Here is a 14,777-nt window from a genome sequence, read left to right on the forward strand (position 1 = left end):
ATCAGTGAAGACATGGCATAAATGATTTTGCACTCACCCATAAAGGGGTTGTTCACCTTTAAATTAACTGTTAGTATGATGTAGAGAGTGATATTCTGAGACAATTTGCAATTGGTTTTATGGGTTTTGAGTTATTTTGCTTTTTATTCAGCAGCTCTCCAGTTTGCGAATTTCTGCAGTCGGGTTTCTAGGGTCCAAATTAGCCTAGTAACCATGAACTGATTTGTAAGAGACTGGACTATGAATAGGAGAGGGTCTGAATAGAAAGATGAGTAATAAAAAGTAGCAATAACAATAAATATATAGCTTTACAGAGCATTTGTTTTTAGATGGGATCAGTGACCCCTATTTAAAAGTTGAGAAGAATCCAAAGAATAAGGCAGATAACTAAAAAACTATAAACTATAAAAAAAATAATAATGAAGACTAATTGAAAAGTTGCTAAGAATTGGCCATTCTATAACATACTAAAAGTTAATTTAAAGGTGAACCACCCCTTTAAGACTTGCATATCAACAACGATCAAATAAAGACTTTCTCCCTGGTTAAGAGACACAAAAAGATACTTTTGGAAACTATAAATGAAGGGATGTACCTTAGGAAGTATATGTTTTATACGCAAGGATTGCAAGTAGGATATGTTTTGAGAATATTAGGTGATATGGTTTAGGTGCAAAGCGTTATCTGTGACGGTACAGTAAAATGCATTAGAACTAGTAGCTGTGAATGGCCTGGCAGAACTGTGATATTGTTTATATGAAAGTTACTTAAACAATGATTTCAGGACTTAATCTTAAAAACTGGGAGACTAAAGGTTTGAGAAGCATGGCACATTTATTGGACCGAAAATTCTTTGAAGTCATTCGAAGGTTTACAAAAGGAATATCAACTACCAAAACATGACTTGTACAAATATCTTCAAATACGGCATCTCTTACTTCCATATATTAAAGATCTGCCCCAACAGCAAACGGCCTTTGAAACTTTGTGCTTCAAAGCAGCGGGACAACAGAAAGGCCTTTCAAAAATGTACAAGATTCTCTCTGAAAATTTGGGAACAGATAAACCTAACCACATTTTGAAATGGGAACACGATTTGGGTGTGGATTGTACGATGGAAAACTGTATTCAAGCAGCTAATGCATCTCTTAAATATTCTAAATGTATAAATCATGTAGAAAATCAAAGGAAAATACTCTATAGATGGTACAATACACCAACAGTTCTGCACCTAATGTTTCCGTCAGTATCTACAACTTGTTGGAGATGTGATAAAACAGAAGGCTCACTATTTCATATTTGGTGGTCGTGTCAGATGCTGACCCCTTTCTAGGAAGAAGTTTCACATTTACTTAACCAGGTTACCAGCATACCTACTAGGTTGATACCTTCTCTAGCTCTGCTCAATCTAGGTTTACAAAATTACCCCTTCCATCTTCGGAAGGTAGTGTTCCATATACTTACTGCAGCTAGGCTTTTAATTCCTAGAAAGTGGAAATCTACTCATATCCCAAGTCTAGAAGAAGTGGTAAATCTAACAGACTCAAACCTATCCTATGAGAATACAGTACTTATACAATCTCTCTCAACTAAAATACAGAATACTACCTATCAAATATGGCAAACCTGGAAAGGCAGAAGACCGTAATAACAATAAACAACAATATATAAGTATATAGTTATTTTCAAACATAAAGCTACTTGACCAAGTAAGCAGGAAAAAGCAAAACAGGCTTTTCAAATACAGGTTTGGGACCAGTTATCCAGAATGCTCGGAACCTGGGGTTTTCCGGATAACGGATATTTCCGTAATTTGGGTCTTCATGTCTTAAGTCTACTAGAAATTCATTTAAACATTAAATAAACTCAATAGGCTGGTTTTGCTTCCAATAAGGATAAATTATATCTTAGTTGGGATCAAGTACAAGCTACTGTTTTATTATTACAGAGAAAAAAACAATCATTTTTAAAAATGTGGATTATTTGCATAAAATGGAGTCTATGGGAGACTTCCATTCCATAATTTGGAACTTTCTGGATATCGGGTTTCCGGATAAGGGATCCCATACCTGTAATCAATATCTGTTAAGGATATCTTCTCTTCCCCATCCCTACTGTCCTCTTACCCTCTTTTATTCTATTTTCTTTCTCTTACTGTGAATTTTCTTTCTCAAGTGCTTTTTATTTTTATTGTATTTATATATATAATATATATATATATATATATATATATATATATATATATATATGGCAAACACACTACCACCTCATGATAGCACAGGCACTTCTTCCTAAAAATAAAAATCTATACACAGCCTTCACAAGGTAAGAGTATTGGTTTCCCATAATAATAAAGACACTGGTTCCCGATAACACTAAAAGCACCTACTTTTTTCTCTCCCTTTCACAAGAAGACAGGCACTTGTTCACCAAAAATGGTAGCACTTTTATTGGAATAAGATAGGTACCTGTCCCTTAAAATAGCACCGTGAATTGGTTTCTACAATAATATTGGCACTTTCTTTTTTTTAAAAACACGGGCTTGTCCCACACAAAAACACCACCACTCCTTTTTTAGAACAAGAATAACACTGACACCAGCTCCTCACTGTCACTGACACCTGCCTGCCCTCTTCAGAAACTAGTAATTAATATATTTACTACAATTCTCCTATTTTTCTTTTAAGCAATGTGTATAATAACGTGAATATTATCTATTTGTAATTTGAAAAAGTTATTCAAAATGAAAAAAAAAGAAAGTTACTGTATATAACCTGAGCTACCATGGGGTTTCCTTTGTAAAGAAGAATGGTGCAGGTAGAAGCACAGTGGGGGGGGATTAAGGGGTCCATTAGAGATTGATTGTTTTCATCCAGCAATAGGCAACATTAAAAATGAATGATCTTATCTAATGAGTTTACCCTAGCAACCAGTAGAACAAGTAAGGCTGCCAGGGTCAATGAACCACAACTGAAAAGAGGCAGAAGAAGAGGGCACATTATTAAAAACTATTTTAAAAAACTAAGACTATTACTAAGAATAAGATATTCTATAACTTAAGTTACATTAGAGATGAACTAGCCCTTTAAGAGACAGGTTAATACAGAAATTAATTTCACTCTTAAACAACTAACATATAAAATGGGGGCAAACATGGCAGACATGATGCTGATCTGCAAATTAAATAATATGTTTGGGGAAATAAAAGCAACTAGGGATGCAAACACAGTTTTTGTGGTTTAGGTGGAACTCCTTAATCCTGTGGCACAAATTCACCCAAATAACGAAATCCAAACCCTTGGCGGCACCGGAAATTCCTGACATGCGGCCAAAAAAGGCAGATGAGGAGAATAAATAATTTTAAAAAACTATAAAAAATTAAGACCAATTGAAATATTAAGAATAAGACATTCTATATCATAATAAAAGTTACATTAGAGGTGAAACTCCCTTGTAAGAGAAAGGTTAACACAGAACTTAGTTTAACTCTTAAAATTCCTGACGTGTGGATGAAAAATTACTAAAGCCGCTAATAGAGCTCAGCAACACAAAATGTATACTTAACTTTTTTTTATAAAAGATTAATGTTTTTACTTCTTATTTTGTTTTCCCATTTTGTAGTTGGTTTTTACACTCCCATAGATGTTTGGTGGACCACACTATTACTCTGGTAAACACAGACATTTGTTTTACTGACTGCCTTAGTATAGTCTAGATCAGGGCAGCAATCAGGGGGGGAACAGGGGGGAGAGTTGTAGGGGGCCTAGCCATGCCACACTTACTTGATTAGCTGGGCTCTCTTTCTGAGAGCTGCTGACTTCAGGAAGGCATGTACGTTTAAGGGGCCAACCAATTTTCTTATAATGTGAGGGGGCCCTGGCCACCAATTTTGGCCACCAATTTTTTTTTCTCATGTGGGGTCCTAGCCACCAATATTTTTTAATGGGGGGGGGGGGCCTGACCACCAATATCTATTTATTTTTTTATTAACATGTGGGAACTCTAGCCATCAATATTTTTTTTTTGTTTTTTTACTGTGTGGTGGGTAGGGTGGACCTGTAGGTTGGGCTTGCAGTGGGCGCAGACCAGGGGCCCTAGGATATTTTGTTGTATGGGGCCCTGCGATTTCTGATGGCGGTCCTGGTCTAGATTACCTGCTTTAGTGTAGGACTATGACTAATTTATTGGGCCACAGAGAGCCCAGCGTTGAGATATTTGCCCTGGGTCAATTGGCACCTTTAAACAGCCCTGATTAAAGCAAACAGTAATATATATAGTGAATAAAGTACCCCCTCTTGTAAAATATAAGGATATTATAAGTTACCGAGGAGTTTCATGACCATATAAAAACACGAGGCCGAAGGCCGAGTGTTTTTTTATACAGGTCATGGAACTCCGAGGTAACTTCTAATATCCTCATATTTTGCAACTGGGGGTACTTTATTTATTATAATACACAAGTTTCGGTGAGTCATGTGACAGAAATTACATCAGAACTCACCGTTTATAACTGATAACATCAGAACTCACCGTTTATAAGGATATATTTTACAAGATATTCATGGCTTTTGTGTATTATATAAATATAACAAATATAATCACCCAGTTAATGCTGGGTCAGCTGAAAAGCTTTCTTCCAGACATTTACCAGTCACCTCTCTCTTTGGTAATTCAGACTATAATTCTAAATTAGACCATGGGAAATTCTGTGGTGAATTGTAAAATAATTCACACTTATTTGTGATCAGACTGATGGGGGAAAGTTCAAGAGCAAACTGAGACTTTTTAGATACCTGAAGGGTAAAAATGTAGTTATACACAATATAGGGCACTCGCAGAGTGGTACAAAAAGACCTACTTCACTAATACAACACTGACTGCTTTAGCCAGCACTGTATAAGTGAGGGGTGAGTGTGTGGAAGCATCTCTCCTCCCTTCCTTTACCTTGTGTGTTATTTAGAGGCGCAAATTACTGAACAGCAGGAGGTGCTCAGTACACAAGGCAGACGGTAAAGACAAAGCTAGACTGCACCTCCTGACAATGTTCTTTGCAGCCACTTCGCCAGGCAAAATCTTTCGCAAAGTTTCGCTAGCGTTAATTTGTCAGTGTGAGCATTTCATAGAAAACTTTCACTAATGTTTGTTTCTGTCTAGCAAAACTTCATTAGTACACTTACGCTTAGGTCAATTTGAATAGGGTGGGTACATATAGGTCGTAAGGACGTCTTTATTAGAGCTGTTGTTGCAAATGCTTGAAGTGGCCACTTATTATTAAAAATGTCCAAGACAAAATAAAGACAAAAGAGATCCTCTAATGTCCTAGACATGAGTCCACCCTAAAACAAATGTAGCATACTCCTCAAATGGTTAAAACAAAAGTTTGTAATAGTTAGGACTTTTATAAACAATCCCGCTTTAAAATCTGAAAAAATGCCAGCGTTTTTTTTTAACATTTTAATAACTTTTTTGCATACAGGATATGATGTCACTGACATGAGATTGAGGAGCATGTAGCTTCAACTTATCAGTTCGCCTGGTCTAAGCTGGCGAAAGAAACTCTGGCGAAAGAGGTAAGGTTCTGTAAAATTTACATTGAATTTGCAGAGTAACATTCGTTCGTCTGAGCGAAAATTTGCCTGGCGATAGGGCAAAACTGTTCTAGCCGTCTGTTTCGACTAGTGAATTGTCCTCTACGCCTGTTAGTAAATTGGCAATGTCCTTGAGGGTGGGATTTCTGGGGAATTTTCGCTAGCGATGGCCACTTTGCATTTTCGTAAATCTGCCTACCTGGGGGTGCTATATCTTTAAACAGGGGTGTTTCAGGCCCCTATGCCACCCTGAGACAGCCGATTTGATGCCGGCCCTCCTCACTTAAACTTTTTGCGTCGGAGCAGGTAGAGAGTGCTGCATCGATAGTGCCGAGAGTTCAATTGCATTTCTGCACTAGAAGATCAGAAATTCTGAGGCTATTTAAGTTACCAGGAGAGGCTTTTTGTCGCCCCAAGTAACTTGCAGGCTGCTGACTCCTCATTGGCGCAACACCTCTATCCTTAAATTATACTAAAAAGTGGGAAAGGTATCCCAGGGAATTAAGGAGGAAGAATGGAAAGAAATGTTTAAAGATATATTTATTAAAGGAAAACTATACATCCAAAATGAATACTTAAGCAACAGATAGTTTATATCATATTAAGTGGCATATTAAAGTATCTTACCAAACTGGAATATATATTTAAGTAAATATTGTAATTTTACATCTCTTGCCTTGAGCCACCATTTCGTGATGGTCTCTATGTTGCCTCAGAGATCACCTGACCAGAAATACTACAACTCTAACTTTAACAGGAAGAAGTGTTGAAGCAAAAGGCAGAACTCTGTCTGTTAATTGGCTCATGTGACCTAACATGTATGGTTTGTTTGGTTTGTTTGTGTGCACAGTGAATCGTATGATCCCAGGGGGCAGCCCTTATTTTTTAAAATGTAATTTTTCTATTTATAATTACCCAATGGCACATACTACTAAAAAAGTATATTATTATGAAAATAGTTTATTTACATGAAGCAGGGTTTTGCATATGAGCTGTTTTATGCAAAATATTTTTATACGGACCTACATGGTTTGGTGGGGTATAGATTTCCTTTAAAATAGCCCACGGATAAATTAAAATTATCTTTAAATTCAAAAATGAGAACTAAGACAATAGTGGGGTTATGTGATAAAAGACACTATTTGTTTGCTAAGAGGCAGTAACCCATAGCAACCAATCAGCAGGTAGAATTTACAAAATGCAAACATCTTATTAGTTGCCATCGGTTACTGATCCTGGGCAAATTTAGTGCATTTTATTATGTATGGGGGTAAGTCATTACAGGGCCGGATCATAATATTTTAAAATCACAGTTAATCGATTATCACATCAGCGAGTGAGTATATTTTTTGATAGCCAATATCTTGGGGTATATTAAACAGTGACATCTCATAATGGTGTTGTAATGTTCTCTTAGCATTTTTGCACGATTATGCAATTTAGATGGCTAGGGTGTGGCTGATAAATCTTCTTCTTAATGAGAATATTGGTTACAGACAATTCACATATTCTATTATGCAACTGATATCTGAAACATTTATCTGTATTACATATTATTAAATTCTATTAGGGATGCACAGAATCCCCTATTTTGGATTGGGCCAAATCCCCGAATCCTTTGTGAAAGATTTGGCCGAATACCGAACCGAATCCTAATTTTCATATGCAAATTAGGATTTGCAGTCTGCTGCACACAGATTCAGTCTGCTGAAAAAGGACGAATCCTGGCCAAATCCCGAACGGAATCCTGGATTCGGTGCAACCCTAAATTCTATAAATACTCAAAATGTAAATATGCAAAGAACGTTTAAAATTCTTAAAAATAAAGAAGAACTGTGATTGACTTTCAAAACTGTGCAATCTCTGTCCCACGTTACATTTATAGCCTCATATCAAAGTAATCCCCTATCCACTTCTTAAACTCTATCAAGTTCCTCTCATGTACTTTTTCTGTCATTACCTTTGCGTCAGCATTCTTGTAGAAGTGTGCTTTCTATGATCCTCCTGAAGCAAATATGCCCAAAATGTGGCTAATACTTATATACCCAGGCATAAAAGTTATTGTGAACCCAGAAAAACATTTGGAAACAAGTTGACAGCAAACTAACAGGAATACTGACACTTGCTCCAGACAGAATCATCATGTAACTCAAGTACCTAAATCCCACTGGGGGACTGAAGGATTTGACAAAATTTAACAGACATAATCACAGGTAAAAGAGTTACGTTGTTACCAAAAAGTGGTATAGGAATGCAGAAATACTTAGCAAACCACTTATTTATACAGGGACATGTTAAATTATTAGAAAAAAAAGACAGAAAGTGGCAATTAGTTGGACCCAGAATCAAGATACAAGTTACCTACACTGAAGCACATACTAATGAAAAGAATGAGAGCTTCATTAAAGTAAAAAACAAAACTAATCAGACAAGCTCAGTAAGAGGCAAATAAAAAGCAGCATTCGAATCACAAGTTAAACAGAAAGAGACTCAGAGTGGCCAGAGACAGAGTTACTATTGTGAGACCTGTTTTCCAGTTATCAACTTGTCAGTCATTGTTAAAAGCATTGATCTTGCAACTATTAACACAGAAGCTGTGAAACAACAGTATATTTAGCTCACCACATGCAGACAACTGTAAGACAACCCTAAGTGATAAGTGATATACAATAAGAAACTGAAAGAATGTTTGAATACAAGAATCAGTGCTGGAAATATTCAGAATCATTCTGCTATTGATGAGTTTTGCACTGTTAGCAAGAGATGGAGCAAAAAGTGCAAAGTGCAAGTGAAAGAAAAGTTAAAACATGAGTTTCAGACATACAGCAGTAAATATTTGAAAATAGAAAAAAAACATAGAGATATATTCAGCTACAAAATAAATAGCAGTTTAAAGGGAAATGAAAATCATAATTATTAAACAGCACAAAGTGAGGGGTGTAAAATGGGTACAAGATGCGTCCAGTAAGATTTACCTCTGAAGGGAGCATAGAACATCATTCCACAGCTAAGACGTGAATCTGAACATCGAAAATCCCCCCAGAGAAAAAACACCAGGAGAAGGAATAGGATCTAATCACATTGGGGAAAAGGAAGATTGCACTGCAGGGGTGAGAGTGAGAGTGGGAGATGACAGAAAAAAATGGACTGAGGGAGACAAAGATGCAAAAAAATGGTATTAGGTGTAATGAGGAGTATTTATATTAATTCAATGCATTTATGACTATATATACAGTGTATGTGCATGGAAAAGACTTGCAATTATGAAAATGCCTGATAATGAAATGGAGATAAGAGAGGTGAGTGTATCTAGGAGCAGGAGAGTAGAATACAAGGAAGATGCACACATACAAATACAAGCAGAAATGAAGTAGAAATTATAAGGGGAAAACACTGGTAGGAAAAAAAAGAAATAATAAATTAAAGTGAAGGGAGCCCCAAAATGGGGTGAAAGCAAAAGACTTGAAAGACAGAAAGGGGGCAAAGGGGGTGAAGAGGAGAAATTATCTTAAAAAAAAAACAAAAACAAAAAAAAAACAGGCCGTCGGGTTTTGCAGCTGGAAATCTAAAGGGGGGAGGAGGAGGGAAACGGGAGAGATGGAGAGAGCGAGAGAGAGAGCGGAGGAGGTGGAGGAGGAGGGGAAGGATGCTCAGAATGAGATGCTGCATCAGATAGAGGAGGAGGAGAGCGGGAGAGAGGAGAGAGGTAGAGGAGGAGAGAACAGGAAGAAATTTGGATAGTATGATTAGCTGGTAAGAAGCTATAAAGAAGTAAATTGGAAAAGGATGCATTATACCCCTTCTCTTTTGCTACTCTGATGAAATACTTGTATTCAGATTACCAGCAGACCTGTCTTCAACTTATTATGAACAGAACACTATTTATGACCAAGAACATCTAAGAATAACATTGCCAGGCACCTGACACCTTCTATATTCCCACGCAAGCGTTAAATCCATAACTAAACCTACTGCTGCTGTCTAATTGGGGGAATACATATTTGAGCTCCACTGCTGCATCCTATGTTGGTTTTTTTTATTTACCTCTCCCTTTAGACGCTTAATGAATAAATAGCTCATTACAGACATTATCCATTACACCAAGGAGCCATATTTCCATACATCGGTTATGCATGGCTAAATTGCAAACAGCATATATATAGTTCATTTTATATTTATATATTAGTACATCAGTCATTTTGACTAACGTTGGACAATGTTAAACCTGTTGTATATATTAAATATTAAAAGATGCACCATACATAACACTGTGAGAAGAAACCAGACACAAACTATTAATCTGATACCATCAATTATGTGTATTCTGTAACATATTAGAATATACACACGGAATAATATTGATTATTTGTAGTAGGCAACATTGGTATTCACTGGGCTAACAATAACCAGACTGATGATGAATGATGTGAATGAAATGCGTAATGCAGCAGTCTGAATGTAGACCCGCACCTTCACATAGCAGTTATTTACACATCAGTTATCAGTCATATATACAAATGTATAAACGTGAATGTATGTATCATGGCAGACTATAAGAATACACACATGAAATATCACCCCGGGATACAACTCCCATGGTGCACCGCTGATTCTGCCTTCAGCCTCTGTCTCCGCGAAATCAATAAAGTTGGGCGGAAAAATTAACATACTTCGCGTCTCTATGGCAACGCCGTGACCCGCAAAGACGGCTGAGGCGGAAACCGCTACACCCGGAAATTCGAAGCCGTAGAACTTCTGCGCCGGAAGTGGGGACATAAGTGGCTTTTCATAAGAGTAGCTTTGAGGCTTGGACGGTAATTGTGTATCTTTTAGTAAAATATAATCCCAGTCATGCTAAACTAACATGCATTTGTACCGTTTGCTTGGGCGCAATACTAAATTCTTGTTTATCGCCTGTGCATTGTTACTGTAAACATTTAACATAGAGGAACAACTGTTCTGTATCTTTTAATGTCGTTCACGCTGCACGGACCTGTCTTATCCTCATTCTGTATCGGTTGACTATTTATGTCAGACTGCTGTAAATCCCGCTGCTCGGTTGGACCACAATTGCAGTGCTTTGATTGGTTATTGTTTTTATAATTGTTTAAAGGAATGCAAACACTGAAATAACGTTTGCATGATTAAATTGTGTAATGCTTAGCAACTCTCAAATATGCAGTTCTAAAAAAGGTCATTTAAAAGTTTGTAAATGCAATCCAAGGAATGTAAAAACAAAGAATCGAAGAGTTTAGAGGAAGAGTTTATACATATGTAACAAAAACATATTTTAAAACAATGTATCCCAAATGCAAGGCCTAAGAGGAATTTAGCTTTGTTGAAGCACACGTGCTATCTACATCCTATGGGAACCAGTGTTTCCTCTAAAATGTGCACTACTAGAGGGCTGTTTTAAGGTGCCAGTTTGCACAGGGTAATTTGTGATGATATGGGATCTGTTATCCAGAAAACCGTATCCAGAGCTCCGAAATGTGGGAAGACCATCTCCCATAGAAGCATTTTTCCCCAATAAAAGCACTTTGCAGTCATAGCTACTGCCTTGGATTTGTCCAGCTTTCTATTATAATACATCTCCCATAGAAGGCCCTGTGCAAAAGAGCTTACAATCAAAAAGGGGAAGGTAATGAGACACAAGGTGTGGGAGTGGGCAAGATCAGAAAGAAGGTGAGAGATGTAGCATATGGTATTGTATTTAGTTGCTAAACAGATTGAGGGTAGGCTTCTGTAAATAAGTGTGTTTTAAGAGATCTTTTAAAGTGGACCTGTCACCCAGACATAAAAATCTGTATAATAAAAGTTCTTTTCAAATTAAATATGAAATCCAATTTCTTTTTTTTTATTAAAGCGTTCATAGCTGTTGTAAACTCACTTAAAAATATCAGCTGTCAATCAAATATTGCCTGCCCCTCCTCTATGCCTAGGCATAGAGGCGGGGCAAGCAATTCCTTTCACTTTCCATTAGGCACTTCCTAGATGTCACTGCTCTCCCTACATTCCCCCAGTTCTCTTAACCATTTAATTGTGTAGCCAGGGCATGGGGATGGACATCAGGTCCCACATTCTGGTGCTCAAACAAGATTCTGAGATGATGCAAGGCTTGCCTTAATAACAGTGTCCACAAAATGGCTCCTGCCTGCTTGTTATAATTATGAGTCCCAGACTGATGGAAACAAGATTCAAATAATTTATACAGTGTAATTAAAGTTCATTTTGCTTGATTAACATGATAAAATAGGATTTGAAATAATTTTTTTGGGTGACGGATCCCCTTTAAAAGCAGAAAGGTTGGCAGAATGTCAGACAGACTGTGGGAGAAAATTCCAGAGGAGGGGGAGAGAAGAGTTGAGTAGCAGGTCAGTAGAAGAGTATATTATGCAGTTGGGTTAGTATCTAGAGATGAGTTCAGAGATATAGGATGGGGCAGAGTTATGAAGTGCTTTGAAAGTCAGGGTCATTGGTTTGAATTATATTCTGAAAGGTAGTGGAAGCCAGTGCAGGGATTGACAGAGTGGCATGGCAGAGGAGGAGCGGTTGCTGAGGTGTATAAGCCTCGCAGCAGTGTTCATTATGGACTGGAAAGGTAACAGTCTCTGGTGGGGAAGGCCATTTTGGGAGGATGCTCGGTCAATTGTTGTAGCAGATGTGCTTTGGGCAAATGCCCCTTTTGCCCATTTATAAAAATGGCCCTGCATCAGCATTGCATACAGGCTTGGCAGCTGCCTTGTTTCGCTGCTTCCCATCTAGTGGCAGGATATCACTGTGGAGCAGCACATTGGATGCCAAACCAGCAGAGGACATGCTCCTCGCTTCATTCTGTTGCGCAAGTACTGCTGAATAAAAGTGAGGGACTGCATGTTGTGTCTCACCTGTGTTCAGCTCAGCGGTTCAGTGTTGTTCCTTGGGTACAGGCACAGTAGAAGAGAATAGGCTCTATTAACTGCTGCAGTCCCATGCAGGGAGCTACATAAAAAGGCCAGCACATGAGTGCAGCCTTTATAGTTGGTTTTTCTAAAATTCTCCCATATTTACTATTTGCTACTATATAAGCATATACAAACTGGGCTAACACTATACCTCAGAAATGATAAGTTTGAAACCCTCTCTTCGAATGGGTTTAGGTTTAGTTGTATTAAAAAAAGTTGGAATTTATTATAAAATACGATTGTGTGGTTGCTAGATGATGACTTATGCCTGGATTAATGTATGCCTATTTTTAGATCTTTAGTTTATAATAGACACTGCATTCTGGCACATAAATCTTATAGGTTCTCAATATGGCCACAATCTCCCTGCTCATTCAGTAAAATGAACTATACAACATGTCTCACCTTACTAGCAACCAGCAGTTTTCAAAGTCATCAGCAATTCACACCTTTCTTGTGATCCCCAATGTCATCATTTGTGTGTTCCCAGATATCTACAGCACAGTGTAGTCCCTCTGACATGTAGGATCTCATTCACAATCCAGGCTATGAACAATGCACCATACCCAATTCAATCATGTCCACATTTTGCAGCTTTGGGTTTAGCAAAATATGGGGTTTTGATTTTGTTTTGTGAAACATCCTAAGAATTTAAAGTTTTTCACAGATAATGCAGTTTTTTTTTCCAAATAAAAATATAATTAGTGTTTGCATTTTGTATGGGGTTAGACCACATATTTTGTGGAGGATCTGAACATTAAAAAATGATGAATGTGGCACATCCCTAATAATCATCTACTTTGGCAAAATCTATTTTAATGCAGCCTAAATGGCTCCTGATAAAACCAACCCTTCTGTGTTCAAATGTGTTGGGGACATTAGATTCTAATCTCCACTGAGTAAGCGATGTTTAATCTCCATAAAGAGCTACATAAATGTGCCCGCTCTATATAAATGAGAGATAAATAAAAACAATATATGGTTTATGTAGCTCATCTTTGAGATTTAGTCTTAGTTTAGATAACATTGTCTCAAACTTCTCTAACCATTCCTATCCTTTCCTTAAACTTTTTTGTGTACTATGATGTAATATTACATTTTTATATTATATAAATATATATTTTCAATATATATAATTGTGTATTATAATAAGTATCTTAAAACTTTTTTCTTTCCAAATGTACATATCTCAAATGTATTCATGTCTTGTCCAAGGTACATGCATCCTGCCTTCTCCTCACTTCGATTCTGGACTCTGCTATTACCTGGCTGTGTGAGTATTAGAGATATCTTTGTGTACTTGTTTTGAAATGTAATTCTAAATTGTGTTTGGCCAGCAAACAAAACAGCAGTGTTTTTAAAAAATCAAGATATTAAGTGTAAAACAATATAAATAATGTAAATTGCAAGTGCTCAGAAGATAAACCTGAACAATTGTACATTACATTTTTGTACGATTCTCTTAGTAATTGACAGCTGTGAGGTCTATGACCAATGTAAAGCTGCTGATATAATGAAGACTTACATTAAAAATAATATAAATTGCACACATGCTCAGAAGAGCAATCTTACATTAATATTTTAAAGCCAACTCCTGTTTGCTCACACAACAAAAAAATATTCCAAGCGTTAGTTTTCCTCTCCTCTTTTTGCTTGATAGATCCTTGTTTCTAAATGTCAGGCCAGACATGCACAGCTTACATTTATTTAACTTGCAGGCGGTGGAGATGCTACATATGACATAAGCTTTATAGATATATTATTGAGAACTTTCTGGAATGGAGAATGTTTGCATTTGGAATTGGAGCATATGTGTTCTGAAGCACACCAGATGTTTGCTGTTTCTTTGTTTATTCAGATAATGCTTACTGGAAGTAAGTAAGATTGCCTAAGACCCCTGATTCTAGGCAAATAAAAGCCATTTTGCTTTAGGTTTAGACAAGATTCACTTGTATATTTTCTACAGAAACAGTTTTTTTCAGCTTTTTGAGGTTATTAAACCTAAAACCAGTGCAAGTTAATAGGTGAGTTAACAAACAAATCAAGAACAGAAAGAATCTTGGTATTGATTTAGGGCAGAACAGAGCTGGGCCAATGGGGGGGGATTAAAGGAGAAGGAAACCCTGTAGAAAAAACCCCGTACCCCCCACCCCACGAAGACGTCCCTCCCTCCTCCCCCAGGCTAAATGCTCTCCCCCCCCCCAGGGGAAATGCCCCATACTTTATACTTACCCCTCGTCTCAGA

The 14,777-nt window shown here is 37.2% G+C and overlaps 2 protein-coding genes across 17 annotated transcripts in view; one reads left to right on the plus strand and one right to left on the minus strand.

Moving 5' to 3' along the window:
* The window catches only part of LOC108698543 (ras/Rap GTPase-activating protein SynGAP), a 117,432-nt gene extending 107,192 nt beyond the window's left edge, over positions 1-10,240 (minus strand). For 9 of the 15 annotated variants that reach the window (XM_041572842.1, XM_041572835.1, XM_041572837.1 and 6 more), the window contains exon 1: positions 10,155-10,239. In XM_041572842.1, the coding sequence (XP_041428776.1) occupies positions 10,155-10,185 (31 nt within the window). In that variant the 5' untranslated portion in view covers positions 10,186-10,239. Of the gene's footprint in view, positions 1-8,563; positions 9,156-10,154 lie in introns of those variants that run through there. The other 6 variants (XM_041572850.1, XM_041572834.1, XM_041572843.1 and 3 more) reach the window with 3 other exon arrangements.
* Positions 9,244-14,777, plus strand: part of cuta.L (cutA divalent cation tolerance homolog L homeolog) — a 10,002-nt gene continuing 4,468 nt past the window's right edge. The window contains exons 1-2 of one of the 2 annotated variants that reach the window (XM_041572063.1): positions 9,244-9,341; positions 13,748-13,805. In XM_041572063.1, coding sequence (XP_041427997.1) covers positions 9,331-9,341; positions 13,748-13,805 — 69 coding nt within the window. In that variant the 5' untranslated portion in view covers positions 9,244-9,330. 2 annotated transcript variants of the gene reach the window in all.

The sequence above is a fragment of the Xenopus laevis genome, chromosome 8L, assembly GCF_017654675.1.
Source record: "Xenopus laevis strain J_2021 chromosome 8L, Xenopus_laevis_v10.1, whole genome shotgun sequence".
Taxonomy (NCBI): Eukaryota; Metazoa; Chordata; class Amphibia; order Anura; family Pipidae; genus Xenopus; species Xenopus laevis.